This window comes from Bidens hawaiensis, unplaced genomic scaffold, assembly GCF_021521415.1.
Source record: "Bidens hawaiensis isolate Kalapana, Puna unplaced genomic scaffold, B.hawaiensis_p1.1 tig00000097_1, whole genome shotgun sequence".
Taxonomy (NCBI): Eukaryota; Viridiplantae; Streptophyta; class Magnoliopsida; order Asterales; family Asteraceae; genus Bidens; species Bidens hawaiensis.
The window spans coordinates 5188797-5206656 of NW_027491017.1; the positions used below are offsets into that span (position 1 = coordinate 5188797).

The 17860-nt window shown below is 32.7% G+C and overlaps 2 protein-coding genes across 2 annotated transcripts; both read left to right on the top strand.

The window, feature by feature from the left end:
- Nucleotides 1-3476: 3476 nt before the first annotated feature.
- Nucleotides 3477-9221, top strand: LOC143571554 (synaptotagmin-1-like). The gene is made up of 12 exons (XM_077056972.1): nucleotides 3477-3591; nucleotides 3896-3994; nucleotides 4068-4118; nucleotides 5064-5187; nucleotides 6151-6269; nucleotides 6349-6450; nucleotides 7411-7485; nucleotides 7615-7691; nucleotides 7777-8023; nucleotides 8279-8626; nucleotides 8712-8843; nucleotides 8964-9221. Exons 1-12 carry the CDS (start codon nucleotides 3481-3483, stop codon nucleotides 9093-9095), a joined length of 1617 nt encoding a protein of 538 aa, XP_076913087.1. The 5' UTR covers nucleotides 3477-3480; the 3' UTR covers nucleotides 9096-9221.
- Nucleotides 9222-10223: 1002 nt separating this feature from the next.
- LOC143571647 (L-ascorbate peroxidase 3-like) lies at nucleotides 10224-16625 on the top strand. The gene is made up of 8 exons (XM_077057041.1): nucleotides 10224-10331; nucleotides 11454-11503; nucleotides 11720-11785; nucleotides 11876-11924; nucleotides 13237-13319; nucleotides 14677-14756; nucleotides 14874-14976; nucleotides 16179-16625. Exons 2-8 carry the CDS (start codon nucleotides 11459-11461, stop codon nucleotides 16362-16364), a joined length of 612 nt encoding a protein of 203 aa, XP_076913156.1. The 5' UTR covers nucleotides 10224-10331; nucleotides 11454-11458; the 3' UTR covers nucleotides 16365-16625.
- Nucleotides 16626-17860: the final 1235 nt, after the last annotated feature.

Here is a 17860-nt window from a genome sequence, read left to right on the forward strand (position 1 = left end):
TAAAACATTTGGACCTATAGTCCCCTTCTTTATTTACCATTTATATGCTACGTTTCTTCTTCAGGAAGAAACGTCTATACTAAGTTTCTTCTTCAAGAAGAAACATTAATTTCATAATTATAACCTCTTGTATTATATTTCTTAGTCATAAAGAAATACTATTTTTTACTATAACTTTTGCTTAAGAAAAGTTATATACTACTTAATAGTAATCAAGGTTCGGCTATAACTTCGACTATGGTCTTAAGCCATTTATAATAATAAAATAATAACATAGGCAGAACCCATTACCTCGCACGGGTATTCGGAGTTAGATATTCCTAAGTTTATACGAGCAACACTTCTACTCTATATGCACATTTATCGAGGCGTTCTTGATCCACCTTTATTGGCACGCAAATTGATGCAGTGTGTAGGTGTCGCCGGGTCGTGCACGTACTTCAAGGCGGAACGTCAGGGTTACTTTGGATGGCATGCTCTTCGAGGAAAAAACCGGGTATTTGATACAGATTACGAGGTCATGATTTTCGATTCGGTGGCACGCAAAACGATGTTCGGCACACAAACCGAGGTAGAGAGAGAGTGGTTGTGTGTGTGAAATGAGCCGTGACCCCCTCCTATTTATAGCTGATTTTGTGTCCCATCGCGGTATGCGATGGGCTCTTCCCTGACTTGCGTCGCGTATCGCGATGCCCACATTTCTGAGAAACGCCACGTGTCGCCACGTGGCCTGACACGTCTGCCACGTGTCGCCACGTGTCATGCCCGGCTGCCATGTGTCACCAGAGTGTGACACGTGTGTCATCATCACGGCCCATCACGGTACGAAATGGCCGTCTCCTTGGACTCATCGCGTAGCGCGATGGGTCCTTGTATATTAATTTTCATTTTCAGTCCTTCATATTTTGTAGCTTATAACTTCTGGTCTAATTATCACTGTCCAAAAATACTAAGGCGGCTCTTAAAGCGGCTCGCGGCGATGCGAGCGTGCGAAGTGCAAAGTGCGCCATCAAAGCGCCCAACGCCCTTCGCCGTTGTCTTCGCCTTCGCCCTCGCCATCGCCTTCGCCCTCGCTCTCGTCCTCGTCCTCGCCTGTGCCCGTCTGGTGCAACGCACCCTCCGCTAGGACCACTTGGTGCATGATATTCCTAAAAGAATATTACTATGGAAAATCTCTTCCTTATAAAGAGCTTCCATTTCTTTACCACTTTCCATGTGAGATGGATTCTATTTCCTTATTTATACCCAAGTGGAATGCTTCCAATTTTCTTATATCTTCCAATGTGTGATGGGTTTTCTTTATCTTATTTCCTTCATGTAAGAATACTTAGTTTAGGAAATATTTTTATTTTCTTATTTTTTTTTATTTTCTCATGACTTGTCTTGATATTATTTTTGATCCCTCAACTTTCGTAAGTTGTCAAATTTGGATCGAAATTTTGGGGATGTTACACAAATGCACATCCAAATATGCAAGGTCTTAGAAGACCAAAATGGTTCCCCTCTTACCCATAAAACTTTCGGGCCAAGAGAAACAAAACCGAAAGTTTCGGGTTTTGTCCAAACAAAATAATTAATCATCCACATGACTTAATTCTTCAAGATTATCACATGCATGCAAAGTGTAATCTTGAGGAACCAAGGGGTAACCAAAAGCCAAAAAACTTTCGCCCATATGGTGAACCACACCATAAAACTCAAAAATTTTTAGATCTATGAAGCATGTATCCGTATAAGCGAATCTTGATGCCATTGTTGGGTTTTAGCAAGATTATCAAAGTACAAAATAACCATTTATTAAGGAAAATGCAGCGGAAATAAAGTTTTAAATCTTGTTAACCATTACACATAAACCCGTTTATGTTAAACCCAATCCAGGATCCATATACGATTATGTATGCTATCAAAACACAACCATAGAGTGTTAACATACATACCTTCAAGTCTACGGATTTGAAGGAGATGAATGATTGAATGACGAGCTTCCAATGGAGGAAACCTCAAGCTTGTATACCCGAACAAGCTTCAACAAACACCTTAGGTTGCTAGGGTCCTTTTTACACTCTTGCAAGAACAAACCTTTTGTTCTTCTTCTTGTTGTTCTCGGCTTCTATGGAGAGAAAGAAGAGAGAGTTGTGTGTGTGAGAGAATTTGTAAAATGTTGATGCAACCAAGAATTATTATCTACCAATTACACACCTTGCATGTATTGAGAGAAACAAAAGGAGGAGAGAGAGGAGGGAATGTTTTTCTCACCCAAATTTCAAATCCCCTTTTATTACTTACCATTTATTTACTTATTAATGTTTATGTTATAAAACATAACATAAGTAACATGCAATATGTTATTTAACCAATTTAAATAACATCTCTCAAAATATAAATTATCCATATAATTTATTTAACACACTATTGCAAATATTTAGAAAACCATTTTCCAAATATTATTAGTGTTGATATTTATTAACTAGATCATATCTAATAATAAATATCGTGGTGTTTGTCTAGCTTGTTATTGGGTATGACCCGACTTGGATCATAACGTACTAGCCACATCAACTATAATATGTGTCTTGGGCAGATCGATTCCAACAAAATAATGTATACCGCTTGTTTTTCAAAATTAAATAACAAAATAAATAATATATTAATAAGAAATATGATATGTTATACGATTTCTATTAATTGTGGTAAATGCTTTTAAGATTTAAATAAAAAATAATGTATTAATAAAGAATAATTTGAATTTTCAAAACAACATGAATAATAACCAAAAAAATTACAATGTTTACATTATACCTACCCTTGCAATGAATTAAATGAGAAAAAAAAAATTGATTGGTTGAAATAACTTATCATACTAAAATGACTTTATACGTAAGCCTATACATACATAAATACATAATATATTTTTGTTTAGATCTATATGGTAACATTAGAAAAGCTGTTAAAAAACAATAAACACACATAATAAACAAACACTAAACATGAATAGATGCAACGAATGTCAAGAACACCTTATCAAACGTTCGCGAACATTTCTTGTTCACATTCGTTCATTTATTAAACAATCAAACACACTAACCCTTACCAAAAAATTATCAAAAGAACTCACCGAACATACGACCCTACATGTAGTGACTAGAATCATCAAATTTGCATTAATTACCTTTAATGAAGACAAGTACAAAAACTCAAATCTCTTTGAAAACACATTGGTAGCCACGTCACATATAGACAATTGACCGTTAGTTTCACAAACAACAGACATGTGTCCGTATTTTTCTGTTTTATTACAATCCTACCCTTGTGTTTCTATAATATTATTCTAAACAAATACAACACCTTTTCTTTTGTTGTAGACAGCTGCGTGATTTGTGGTTTTCCTTGGAGATTTGAAGAATCTTGAAGAACCCAAAAGTCGCCAACTTGTTTATGTGGATTTGATCTGTTTGATTTGAGTTAACAATAATATTTGAGATGGGTTTAATCAGTACTTTGTTGGGTTTTTCTGGATTTGGAATTGGGGTTTCTGCTGGCCTTGTGATTGGTTATTATTTGTTCATTTACTTTCAGCCTACAGATGTTAAGGTATCTTCATCTTGTTTGTGTACGTTTTCTTGATTTTGATTTATTTGGGTTATTCAAAAGTTTTGATTTTGAATGTTTAGAGATTGGATCATGATAATACAAGATATGCGCACTGATTCTTGTAGAATAAAGTTAACTTTTTTTGCTAGTGATTTGGGTTTTTGGCTTTATAAATTATTATTATTATTATTATTATTATTATTATTATTATTATTATTATTATATGTTGAGGGTTTGTTCAATTGAGTTTAAAGGGTATTTTGGGGAGTTTTTAGTTTTTTTAAATGGTGAATTATTTGAGCAGGATCCTGTTATTCGCCCTTTGGTGGAACGGGACTCGGAAACTTTGCAACGGATGCTTCCCGAGATACCGTTGTGGGTTAAAAACCCGGATTTTGATCGGGTATGTGTTTCACTATTTCACCTTTGAAATTGTTGTATGTTGTAACTTATGGTGGTTTAATGGATTAATGTAGGTTGATTGGCTTAACAAGTTCATTGAGTACATGTGGCCTTATCTTGACAAGGTATATTAGTAAAACTAATTATGCTATCCTCGCAGTTTCTTAATTTTGTTCTATACATAATTTTTTTGCTCTTTTATCGGTTAATGCTATAGTCTTGTCACCACTTTATGTTATTAGTAGTAGTGTACGACTATTATCATTAGTACTTTCTGTCTTACTGTTTATTTTAATTACCCTAGCAACATTTCTTTTTTTCTGGTTTACTATAGTTTACATGCCAAAGAATAAATAAAACGTAGGGCTGTAAACAAACCTGAACGTGAACAAACACGATGTTCGTTTTTTTAATAAATGAACGAACACGAACATGAACACATGTCTAGCTCGTTCATTTATGTTTGTGAATGTTTGCACGTTTAAGTTCGTTTATGTTTGTTTGTTTCAAGTTTATTTACGTTTGTTAGTATATGTTTGTTCATTTACGTTCATTAACATAATAAATTTTATTAGGCCCATTACAATTTAGTCTAGTTTTAATGACTTTTTAGGCTTAGGGGGTGTTTGGGATTCCTTATTTTACCTCCTTATAACTTTTTCCATAACTTAATAAGTTACAACTTTGTAACTTATTAACTTATCCCCTCACAATAACACACAATACCAAACACCTTTCCACTTTTTCAAAAGTTAAGTCATAAGTTGCTTAAAATAAGCAATACTAACACCCCCTTAGTGTATTGTTGTTCACATATAATTTTAACTGGTTCTAGCACAGTTATATTCATTCATCTATGTTTGTTTGTTTACGTTCGTGAACCCTTCATTTATACTATTAGCATACAGATATAAACAAACACGAACACATTCTTATTTATATCGAACGAACAAGAACTAGAAAACCTGTCTTGTTTTGTTGTCCATTTTCGATTGTTTGTTTGGTTAAAGTTAAAAGTACATGAAGTTTGTTTGTTGTCGGTTAATTTAGAAACCTTTTTGTATTTACAGGCAATATGCAGGACCGCAAAGGATATTGCGAAGCCCATTATTGCCGAACAAATTCCAAAATATAAAATTGATTCGGTTGAGTTCGAGACTCTTACTTTAGGGTCTTTGCCTCCTACTTTTCAAGGTAATACTCTTGTTCTTTTGTATTTCATTTGTTTTACAGAATATTTTTTTAGCGCGGTGGATATGTTAGTTTTCTTAAAAATTAAACGCTCGTCACTTGGTTTATAAGAAATCGAGTCTTTTATAAACATTTATAGAGCTGACGGGTAACTTAGGATCATCGCATTTATCTTTGGGGCTTAAAAAGTAAATATTAAGGCTTTTCTTGGTACAAAGAAAAACTATAACAACTCTTTATTTTGTATTGCAAATAAAACTTTGAAGTTCCACTTATTATGTGATTTTCTCTTTTTTCTTTTTCTAATTTTGGGACCCCCCATCTTTATTTTCCTTCCAACATCAAGTAAATGGGACCCACTATCTTAATTTTACCTCTAAATATCGTATAAATGAGATCCACTTACTTATATAACAAAGATGTCATTCACTCATTTTTGTTTTATCACTTAGTGAGCCAAGAATTTGGATTAAAGTACGCTATGTATTTGCTTCACTATCGAGTTATTTGACTTTAAATATTGTCAAATAGAAGTTTTTGGCGATAAGGGAAAACTTGAAATACCCTTGAATTAGACAATTTAGTAAAACTTGTAGACCACAGTCAACATCACCTCCAATATCTTATTATGATTGATAATGAGCAAATTGTAACATTTAAATTAAAATATATAAAAAAATAGTGAATTCTTTTACGAAGGAAAAATTGTAAATTTGGAACTTCCAATTTATTTCATATTTAAGAAAAGTTTGTCCTAACCTTAAGATTTTGTCAGTTTGTTTGTTCTTGTTTTGTTGGAGGTCAAATTGTTTGATCTTAAACCTAGGACTTGCCAACCACAAATTTGACTATGATGTTTAGAGTTGCACCAAACTAGCCTAAAATACACTTGTCAATAAAACATTGAAACGGTCATCATACATTGTGTGCCACATTAATATGTAATATCAAGAATCTGGTTTTTAGGGATGAAGGTTTACGTTACCGATGAGAAAGAGTTGATCATGGAACCATCCTTAAAATGGGCTGGAAATCCTAATGTTGCGCTTGTTGCTAAAGCATTTGGTTTAAAAGCAACTGTTCAGGTTATTTGTTTATTTATTTATTTTACTCTTTTATAAGGAAAATGTTTTGTTCTTTTTCTGAAAAATATTACAATTTTAGGTGGTGGATTTACAAGTCTTTGCTGCACCGCGCATCACACTAAAACCGCTTGTTCCTAGCTTTCCTTGTTTTGCTAAGATTTGCGTCTCTCTCATGGATAAGGTAAATTGGGTTCTTGTTGTTAGATTTCAAAGCACAAATAATGATAATTATAATTATATGCATTGTTAATTTGGAGTCAAGCAGGACTGTTCGAATAGCTCGTGGCTTAAAACTCGTTTGGGAAAAACTTTGCTCAAAATTGGCTTGGTTTGTAAATGAGCCGAGCTAAGCTCGAGCCAAGGTTGGCTCACTCATTTGGCTCATTTAATTTATCTAAGTTTTATAAGATAACATTTTATAGCCATAGTAAGAGACACCGAATCGTTTAAGCCGAGCCCTTCATCATTATTCTGTCCACTTCACATCATGATCCTTTTATCTTCAAAGCTTTAATAACCTAACCGAGCCGAGCCATTTTTTTCATAAACTGAGCTGAGCTAATGTTCAAGTTTTTAGCTCATTTTTTTTAAAAATTCGGGAAAAATTGAGTCGAGCTAGTTTTTGAAACTGAGCCAAGCTGAGATTGAGCTCGAGTTTTCATCCCGCTTTAAAATTCAGGCCAAGCCAACTTATTTTAAAACCGAGCTAAGGTTTTCACCTTTATTTAAAATTCGACCCAAGCTTGAATCGCCTTGGCGGGGATTGTGAACTGCCATAGAGTCAAGTTGCCAAATCTTGAACCTTAACTTTATTCGTTAAATAGGAAAATTGAGGGCCTTAGTTTCTGTAACATCCTTGCTGTAGAGGAACATTCGTAAATATCAAATTCTTTCTGTTTGTTATGTAATAACCTGTCTATATTAATATGCTCTTTTCATCCAATGGATTATAATTGTTTAACGAAGTTTATGAAACATTATAGAAAGTAGTTAAATTTTTATATAATGTTATTATTCTAATAGAGAAAATTGGTTTTGGAGCCACATGCTGATTGGTAGCCAAGTTTATATGTCATACTATTATTCTAATAAGAAACATATTTATTCTATGCTTCCTTTTAACTTTTACTTCATTTTGCAGCCACATGTTGATTTTGGGCTCAGGCTGTTTGGGGCCGATCTTATGTCAATCCCCGGATTGTATAGGTTTGTTCAGGTAAATGTAGATGATATGTTTAAATAACCTCTTTATAACATCAACTATTATTTTGTCTTTTGTTGGTTTCAAGTCAATCTGTTGACATCTATTTTCAAAACAAATAATCTTGAAATCTCTCATGTGAAGGAACAAATCAACGATCAAGTTGCCAACATGTATCTTTGGCCAAGAACTCTAGAAGTACAAATATTGGATCCATCCAAGTACGTTTACATAATTATATCTGTTTGTTAGGCGTAAAAGTCAACATCTCGACTTTGACCATGTTGACGTGTGAACATTTTGTAGAGCCTTGAAGAAACCTGTTGGAATTCTTCATGTTAAGGTTTTGAAGGCTATGAAGTTGAGAAAGAAAGATCTTTTAGGTGCTTCGGATCCTTACGTTAAAATAAAGCTTACGGAAAGTAAGCTTCCGTCAAAGAAGACGACTGTGAAGCATAAGAATTTGAATCCGGAATGGAACGAGGAGTTTAATATGGTTGTTAAAGATCCTGAGTCGCAAGCAGTTGAGTTCCAAGTCTATGATTGGGAACAGGTATCGTTTTGATAACTTTTTTTTCTTTTGTTCGCTTGTTTTGATTTTTAAAGTCGAAGTTGACTTTTGTTTATTAAAATATGAAGATTCTTTTTTTCTTTACAAATTTAAATGGTGAATATTTATAGAGCTTCAAAATGGTTCATATGACCGTACACCAAAAGATGCCTTTACCAAAATACCCTTTTTACCAAGTACCTGTGAACCAAAAAATACTCTTTTACCAAAATACTCTCTTGGATGTCTTGTTTTTAGTTTGGCAAACACGACAAGATGGGCATGAACGTTGTCCCCTTGAAGGAACTTAAGCCTGATGAGCCCAAAACTGTGACACTCGATCTCTTGAAAAATATGGATCTGAACGATGCTCAAAACGAGAAATTAAGAGGTCAGCTTGTGGTTGAGTTGTTATATAAACCTTTTAAGGATGAAGATATGCCAACTTTTGAAGATGCTGGTGCTGTTCCAAAGGCGTCTGAAGGAACACCGCCAGGTGGCGGTGAACTAGTGGTTAGAATTCATGAAGCTCAAGATGTTGAAGGAAAACATCACACTAATCCTTATGTCAGGATTCTTTTGAAAGGAGAGGAGAGAAAAACAAAGGTATCGTTTATTCTTTTTGCAAAATTTAGTTTTCGGTTACTCTGATTTTTATTAATTCATTTTTTGAATTTTTTTTTCGGTGCAGCATGTAAAGAAGAACCGAGACCCGAGATGGGACGAGGAGTTCAAATTCAAGCTTGAGGAGCCTCCCGTGAATGATAAGTTGCATGTGGAAGTTGCTAGTGCTTCATCCAGGATCGGGTTACTGCATCCTAAGGTAATAGTGACTTTTGGTTTGGAAAACGCTTAGGCGAAGTCTCATGTATGAATGATTAAATAAGGGTGTTTAATGTTGATAGTTAATAGGATGATTTAGTTGTTTTGTTGTGTAAAACAGGAATCATTGGGGTATGTGGACATAAGTCTAGGGGATGTTGTGCACAACAAAAGGATCAATGAGAAGTACCATCTTATTGATTCAAGGAATGGCAAGATCCAAATTGAGCTGCAATGGAGGACTGTAGAGTGAGATGACATCAAAACGTTAGTAGTATTTCTTGTTGGTTGTACAAAACATGTGTACATTAAATATTATATTGTTTTCCTTGGATTTATGGTGGTGCTTTTGTTCACCTTTGTTGACTGACTCCTTATTGGATGTGGATTTGGATGCTACACAAAACACATTGTTCTCGCCTAAATGGAGGTAATCATTACCATAATATTATTACACACTACAATGTGTAATACCATATAAAGGTCAAAAGGAAAGATGTATGGACGAAAATGCCCCTTGCTTATTAGCTATTTTTGTTAACCTAGTTAGTTCTTGAGGTCATGTTTCTCGGGTTTTAACTACAATACCAGTATTGTATAACTAGTTTTCTTCGAACCAGTTTCTATATACTCTTAGACTTCGGGTGTGCATGGAACCAAAAACAAAAAACCAGAACAGAAACCTAACAGTTTGGTCTTCATGATTTTGTGAAACCCGAACTTTAGGTTCGGTTTGGGTTTTGCATGTAACTAAAACTGAAACAAATTTGTAGATTTTTTATTTTATTTTTAATTATGCGTATCTCACAATAATTTAATATATAATGTAACTTAAATATTTTAGCCCAAATGTATAATAATCAATCAATTAATAACTAACGAAAAGTACAAGCGCAAATGGCATAACCGAAATGCCAAACTGAAACTAATAACTCAAAAATCGACCATTTCGGTTTTGGATTCGACTTAAACACAAACTATATACAAACCTACCCTTGCATGCCTTTACTCAAACTCATATTAAACCGGTAGACCATCAAATCTATTGTTTTATCGTTCCGGTTATTAAAGAGTTTTGTACAATACGCTGCAACCAAAAAATAAATAAATAAATAAGTAATACTAGTTTAGAACAATGCAATGCAATGCAATGCAACAACCATGATGTTGTCATATAAGCTTTCCAAATCTAAAAATAATTCTAATTAAATTTCCAAAATCAATAAAATGATATTATAGATGAATCCATGTCAGTCAAACCACGTTGGCGGGTGCAGGTGGACGTCCACCACACAGGAACACAACTTCTGGCACGTAAATAGAGCTATCTATCTACCTACCTAATCTTCATAGTCCACCAACACACACACACCTTCTGGAACGTACGATGTGAACACGAAGACCGGAGGTCCCAATGGTTCGATTAGAACTGAGGAGGAGTATACTCACGGCTCCAATAATGGATTGAAGATTGCTATTGATTTTTGTGGTATTATACTTCAACTTCAACTTACATATTCTTATTTTAGGGATCATACTTTTGCTAATTGAAGCTCAAATTAGGCTTTTGTGTGTCCCATAAAAAGTTCTGATTTGGTTTTTGTGTGTGAACTAGACTGGTTCTTATTAGTAAGCTTTGTTGACTTTCATTTTTGTGGTAAATGGTTAACTATGCCACTTGGGAATTGTGTTAGTTACTCAAATGATATTACACGGTTGATATTATATTCTTGGAATTTGATCAGGTGAGTTAATAAGATTGATGCTATACTACAAGTTTCATGTTAAGAACAATGACCATTTGAACCTCTACTATTTATTACGTTTTCAACATTTTGGTACTTTACTTTGAACCTTTTGTTATTCAAGTTTTGGAATTACATTTGAATCTTGGCTCTTTTAAAACTTTTGTTACTATTAGATGATATTAAATGCTATATAATAGCTTTTGTTTATTCTATATAATAAACAGTATTATTTTTCTAATACATAATATAGTCCTAATTTTTATATTTAAGTGCGCCTATTTTTTCTTAGGCTCTCCACTTTTTTTTGCGCCTTGCGCCTAGGCCCCAAGCGAGGTCTATGCGCCTAGCGCCTTTGATAACTATGATTGAGACAAAATGAATGCCCTTGTAGCGTTATGTTTATCAATAGATATAAAGCAAGAGGCACCTTTGTTACTAGTAGAAAAACTTGGGCATTATTTTTAGTTTTTGTTAATGGAATTTCTTTGGCTAAGGACTATTTAACTAGTATACCTATCATTAGTCCTTACACATATAGTGCTTTTGTATCAAATGCTACTAAGTAACAATTTTGAGTTTAAAGTTTAAAAAGAGTTAAATGTTAAAAATGATATATAAGGTTCTTGTCATTCCAAGATTTTTTCCTGAATCAAGTTATTTGGGTCAATGGTATATATTTGTTGTGCTTGTTCTGTTTTAATCCTAATTAGTTGTGGGCACAAGCTTGTTATGTTCCAATTTCAATCTTGATAGCATTTATCTTGCTACAATTTATATTTGCTTCTACTAAGATAAAAATATTGACTTGAGTAAACCACTTGTGATAATTATTACTTCAATGGGTACTTTCTTTCGTATTTCAGAAGAAATGAAGTCCAAATATCCAAGGATTACATATGCAGATCTATATCAGGTGAACTCAGTTATACATTGGTACTATTTAGTTTCATTTCTATAAATTTAGACATAAAGGTTTCTTGGTGATTGAGATTCATAATTAAGAGATGATTCCACATTATTGTTTGTGGTAACTTAACTCCTATTCTAAACACACACACACACACACAATCACACACAATACATGAGTAAAGTGTAACCTGTTATTGACCATGAAAGACTCTGTTTGTAGCTTGCAGGAGTTGTCGCTGTGGAGGTTACTGGTGGCCCAACTGTGGACTTTGTTCCTGGTAGAAAGGTATTTTGATTTTATAACATATTTTTTCGTTTTTCTAGTTTTTCTGTTGACTAGTCTTATGTATTATTATATGTTCTGTCTTTTTTCTAGGATTCAAAGATCTCTCCTAAGGAAGGCAGACTCCCAGATGCTACCAAAGGTTTTGGATCCTACTTTTATATATTATTCATAATCATTTGTAACAAATGGTGCCTCCTTTTAAATAGCTTCTTGGTAGTTACAAGATGTTTCCAGGAACAACTTTGAAGTTTTCATTTTCATTGCTAAAAGTAGAGAAGCTTGCATGATCACCCGTGTGTACGCCCATACACATAGTGGCGGGGATATGATGTTGTAGGGAAAGATAATCAATTTAACCGATAACAACAAACTTTACCACCTGATTGTTAACGGTTTCAAAGCATGAACGGACGTAGATAATATCTTTTTGAGACTTTCCAACATGTAAAATTCCTAATTAAAATTTTCACAAATTTCAACAAGTGAACTGTGAATGTGTTACTCTTTAGTAGGGAAATTCCTGAATTAATTGAATAATCAGCTAAAGCTTATACTCTAAAAAAGAAAACAAAACCATAACCCTGGAAATGAATATAAATTAATTTTCACAACTGTTTTATCTACTATGCAAGGAAAATTTGGTTCTACTGCTTTTGCTTTCAGATGGTGTTATTACTTATTATTAACCAATCTGGTTCTATCATGCACATGATTCAGGAGTTTATTATACATAATTGTAATAAATCACTAGAACTAAAGGGTATTTTCGGTTCAACACCCATTAATGCAATCATTGGCTAGTTGCAGTCTTTTTCAACTAAATACCAGTTTGCATTAAGTACATTGTCTACATTATGCCTTAATCTTTGCATGATCGTTAGTACACAGTGCAACCACTTTTTAGTACATAAAACATACCCTGAGGACCTACTGATATGATTAAATGGCTGATGCTCACAAATGAATTCAAGTGTTCTTTAATATTTTATGCAATCATTACATAATAACAGAAAGTGAAAGACTGGGTTTTTTCAGAATCAACTCAAGGTAGATGATAACCTTTGGTGAGTAAGAAAATCTTAATTTGAACTGTAAAATAGAATAAATGCCGTTTTGAGCTCTTAAACGATTCTGAAGACCAAAAATAGAAATATGTCATTTTGTCATTAGTCCCTTTCAGGCCGACCATGTGAATTTCACTAAATTCATACAACCTAAATCAGGTTTGGCAGAATCAGAAAGATGGTTGTTTGTGATGGCATGATCGCAATGGTTCATGACATGATATATATCTTTTAAAGTTAGATCCCTTTATTTGTTATTCATGACAGGAGTAGAGAGTAGATATGTTTTCCAATACTTGTTATGCCTGTTACTTTCATTAATATGGAAGTATACTGATCTAAATTTCATTTATATTCTTGTATGGAACTTGTTATATACTAATTTAGGTGCACCACACTTGCGGGACGTATTTTATCGCATGGGTTTATCTGACAAGGATATTGTAGCTCTGTCAGGAGGACACACTCTGGTAAGTTGCTAATTACTTGTTATAATAATTCCCTTAGGGCGTGTTCGTTTCACATAATTTGTCGGAATTCAAAGGAATTGGAATTAAAATCCCATGACATGGCGTGTTCGTTTCGTTGGAATTGGAATCTTAATTCCATTTTGGTGTGTTCGGTTCAAAGAATTGGAATTGGAATTCAATTCCTTTAAATAGAAGGATTTCAAATCCTTTCAAAATGTGGAGGAATTCAAGGATATTCATTAGAATCTTATCTCGAGTTTTTTTTTTTTTTGTTTTTTTGTTTTTTTTTTTTTTAACGAGGACAACGAATAAAACATTTTAGTTTTTTTACTTTTTTTGTTTTTAATTAATATTTTGAGTTATGATTTTTTTATATTATTTTTGAATATTTTTTAAGGGGTTTTTGATCTTAATAGAAAACCCATAAAAAAATTCAAAAATAGTAATAAAAAAATCATAACGCAAAATATAAATAAAAAACAAAAAATCTAAAAAAACTAAAATGTTTTCGCCGTTATCAATGTTAAAAAAAAATAATAAAAAAACCTTCTTGATTTCTATTTATTTGTCAAACGAACACATTAAAATGTATTTGGATTTCAATTCCCCTCAATTCCAATTCCTATTGGAATGTTCGGATTCCAAATCCAATTCCATTAAATTCCAAATCCTATGCCAAGTCCAATTCCATTCCATTCCATTCCGTGAAACGAACGAGCCCTTAATGTCAGGGCCGCCCCCAAGAATCGTTAAATAATTTTGGGTTGAAGGCAAGAAAAAAATTGGGCCGTAAGTAAAAGGGATTTTAGTTGGGTTTAAACAACTAAAATTTTAAATGGGCTTATTGGGTTATGGCTTGGGTTGTGCAAAAAGTTTTTTTTTTTTTTTTTTTTTTCTTTTTTGTAAAATGGGCTTAAATGAATTGGGTACTTGGGTTTAAATATTAACAAAACATTTTTTTCTGGCCTACATGGGTAACCTGATTCCATTGGATGGTAGAGTAGAATATATATTATTTAATTATTTTTATCGTATGCTTATATATAAAAATAGTTATTACATATATACATAGGAAAAGGCTTGATTAAGCTCGTGAGCCGGGCTTTAGGGCTTGAGCTCGATATGTGAAGCTCGGGCTTGAGCTCATTTATTAAGTGCGCCTTAATAAAAGCACAAGCTTGTTTAAGCTCGGCTCGATTCGACTTTTTACGAGCCGATCTGGAGTAGCTCACAAGCGCCTCGACTCGTTTACACCCCTAGGGTCTTGTGAGTTTTCGACTGACAGGTTCTCATAGCTACCACAAAAATTTCGTGTTTGAGTTGTTTAAATCATAATTGTGTAACTTTAACGATGCAGGGAAGAGCCCATGCAGATAGATCAGGCTTTGAAGGCCCTTGGACTCGCGAACCGCTGAAATTCGATAATTCATATTTTGTGTATAACTTACTCAACTTTATTTTCATTTTTCTTTATGCTAAAATAATAATAATAATAATAATAATAATTTATACTATGCTCTTTTAATTAAAACGACATTAATTTTGTGTAACCAGGGAACTTCTGAAAGGAGAATCAGAGGGACTTTTGAAACTTCCAACCGACCTTGCATTGCTGGACGATCCTGTATTCCGCCATTATGTTGAACTATACGCGAAGGTAATTTTTAATATTCGACTATAATTATAAACAACTACGAGCCAGTCCCACTACTGTCCTTTAATCTTAACTACTAAAATGGGAACATATGAACAAACAAACATTAAATCCAAAATACAGTTGTGTGATTGGTTTGCCTAGATTGACAGTTGGGACCCTCTCTGGATTATTGACTACTGGTCTGCTCCCATTCTTCATTTTTAACTGTCCCCACCCTATCAACCTTAGCAACTCACATGTTGCCACCAACCTTTGTCATGTAAAACTAAATCCTCCTGGATATAACATGACTTAGATTCCACCTCATGCCAATAGTTGTACAGTACAATCTTTATGCCACACTTTACTAAGAATTAGAGAAAATTACAAAAATGTCATAAAGTAGATATATGAAAATAAAGAGTTGATACAAGGAAAAAGTTGTTCGGATTTGTAAATTTCTAAGTTATTTCTTGTAGACATGTGCAATAATTTCACGTATTTCATGACTACAGAGGTATCTTATTTGAAATGATGGAGTTTTCATATATGCCCAACTGAAACTAAAAATATCATATATATACCTAATTTTAATGAATTTGTATGTAATGGACATTCTATATTTTCCATTATATTAGTTTAAACCTGATCTTTTATTTTGATTTTGATCGACATTGGCGATAAGCAAGATGGCCATATATGAAATTTAAAGTTTTAGAAAAATATTGGTAGAAAAAAAAAATGAAGCTTTTAAATCTAGGCATATATGATATTTTAAAGCTTTGGAAAAATAAGGGTAAAATGATCATTTATTAAATTGTTTTTATGAATTGAGTATATTTGATATTTTAACTAATTTGTAAAAACATATATGATATTTGTAGTTTTGAATGCTTATATGTATGATGCTTTCTATATATATGAAATGGCCCGAATGTTTTAGGATTTGTAAGTTTCAAGTCATTTCGTGTGATACGCAATTATAAAGTAGATTGCGATAATTCCATGTATTTGATGTCTATATAGTCGACAACTTGTTTCAAATGTACACTGACATGTAACTACACCCAATAAAGGATTGTTCTCATGATTTTTTTTACAACAATCTCACTTGCATGTATCTCAAATTTCATTTTTTAATTTTTATTATCATAACTTTTGAATTCTCAAAACGTCATTGTTAAAATACAAGGTTATCTAATCTTATGTTCCTTGATGTTCAGGACGAAGATGCATTCTTTAATGATTATGCAATATCACACAAGAAACTCTCTGAATTAGGGTTCAACCCAAATGCTAAAAAAGTAGCCGACAGCGTCGTATTGGCACAAAGTGCAGTTGGAGTTTTGGTGACTGCTGGTGTCGTGATTCTTGGTTACGTTTATGAAGCCCGCAAAAGGACCAAGTAAACGGACCTTAAAACACATCAAATTTTAAACAAGGTGCAAGTTTCAACGCTCGTTACAAGTTTGTGTACAATTGTTTTCCTGAATCCTGGATCTACTGAAAGGATTAATACCTAAACATATTATATTACAGTTATTGAGAATTTGACTTTGTGTTTGATTAATCAGTACGCAAAATAATGGAGTCATTAATGTTTCCACCAGAATGTACCAACTTAAATTCCTTTGTGTCGACTCAGGTTTGTTAATATATAATTAAGTTTTAGATCAGATCACATGCAATGCTGGTTTACTTGGTTTAAATTATGTATTCTTCACTATAAGTTGATCAATTACTAATATATTTGTTGCGCGCCCAACATATAACTAGTTTTGTTAATTGAACTTACCAAACCATATATTAAAATAATTCAATAGCTAACCAATTAAATTTATCAAATCATCTTTTTGATAGCCAAATTATCCGAGCCGAGAATAACCAAAGCAGATCGGCTACATAAAACCGCATCATCCGCTATAAGTTCAATTTTAACCCTTGGCCGACCTATACTCACCCTTTTAGAAAGCTTGTATATTCGTTACGCCAAGACGAAGTCATTTTAAACTAATACAGTTAGAAGATTGCTTGGTATGCTTACTTGTTAGTTGTTAGTGTTACTATGTGTAAAATCATAGTTTTCATTATAATGATCCGACATGTATAGAATGAAAACTTCATTCTCGAATTTAGGTAAAATTCATAAGTATACTTAACTATAAAGCACTTGATAATTAAAATTTTTTTTTCAATAAAATCATTAGTGTAATAAATAACATATATGCCGAAATGTATTCTCTAAAGAACGAGAACCAACCATAGAATGTATGCACCGAAAATGCGAAAAATCCAATTCCATCATATTTTATTTTGTTAAAATCTAATTTTTTAAAATTCAAATATATTTGATATTTTAAGTAAGGGTGTTACTTACCCCCTCTCAATTGTTTTTATTGAATATACTCCGGCCTTTAAATTCCATATTAATACGATTTAAACATTTTTGTTCTACCTATTGTCATTTTGTTATATTTTATCATCACTAGTTTAAAAAACATTTTTTTCCTATTCTTTTAAATAATTTTTATCGTATATATTATAAAATATTTTTATATTATTTTAAAACAACCGAAACGTTTTATTTTTTCTTTAGACCGTTTCTTTTTCTTTAAACCTTTTTATGAAGTGTTTTTTAAGTAATAATAGACATATTTTATATTAAACAAAGTTGTATTAGTTTTTAATAAATAAATAAAGATTAAATAATATATGACTTGATTAACAAGTTTGGTTATGTTCTCAGATGTCATTAATCTCATGCACATGAACCTAATGAAAAAAGTTCATATTTTTTTGAATTTTTTTATTTTTTATTATTATTATTATTATTATTATTATTTTGGCGTGAGAGAAGAAGCATATGTTAAGAAGAAATATACAAAATACTTTTTGTATCATTTTT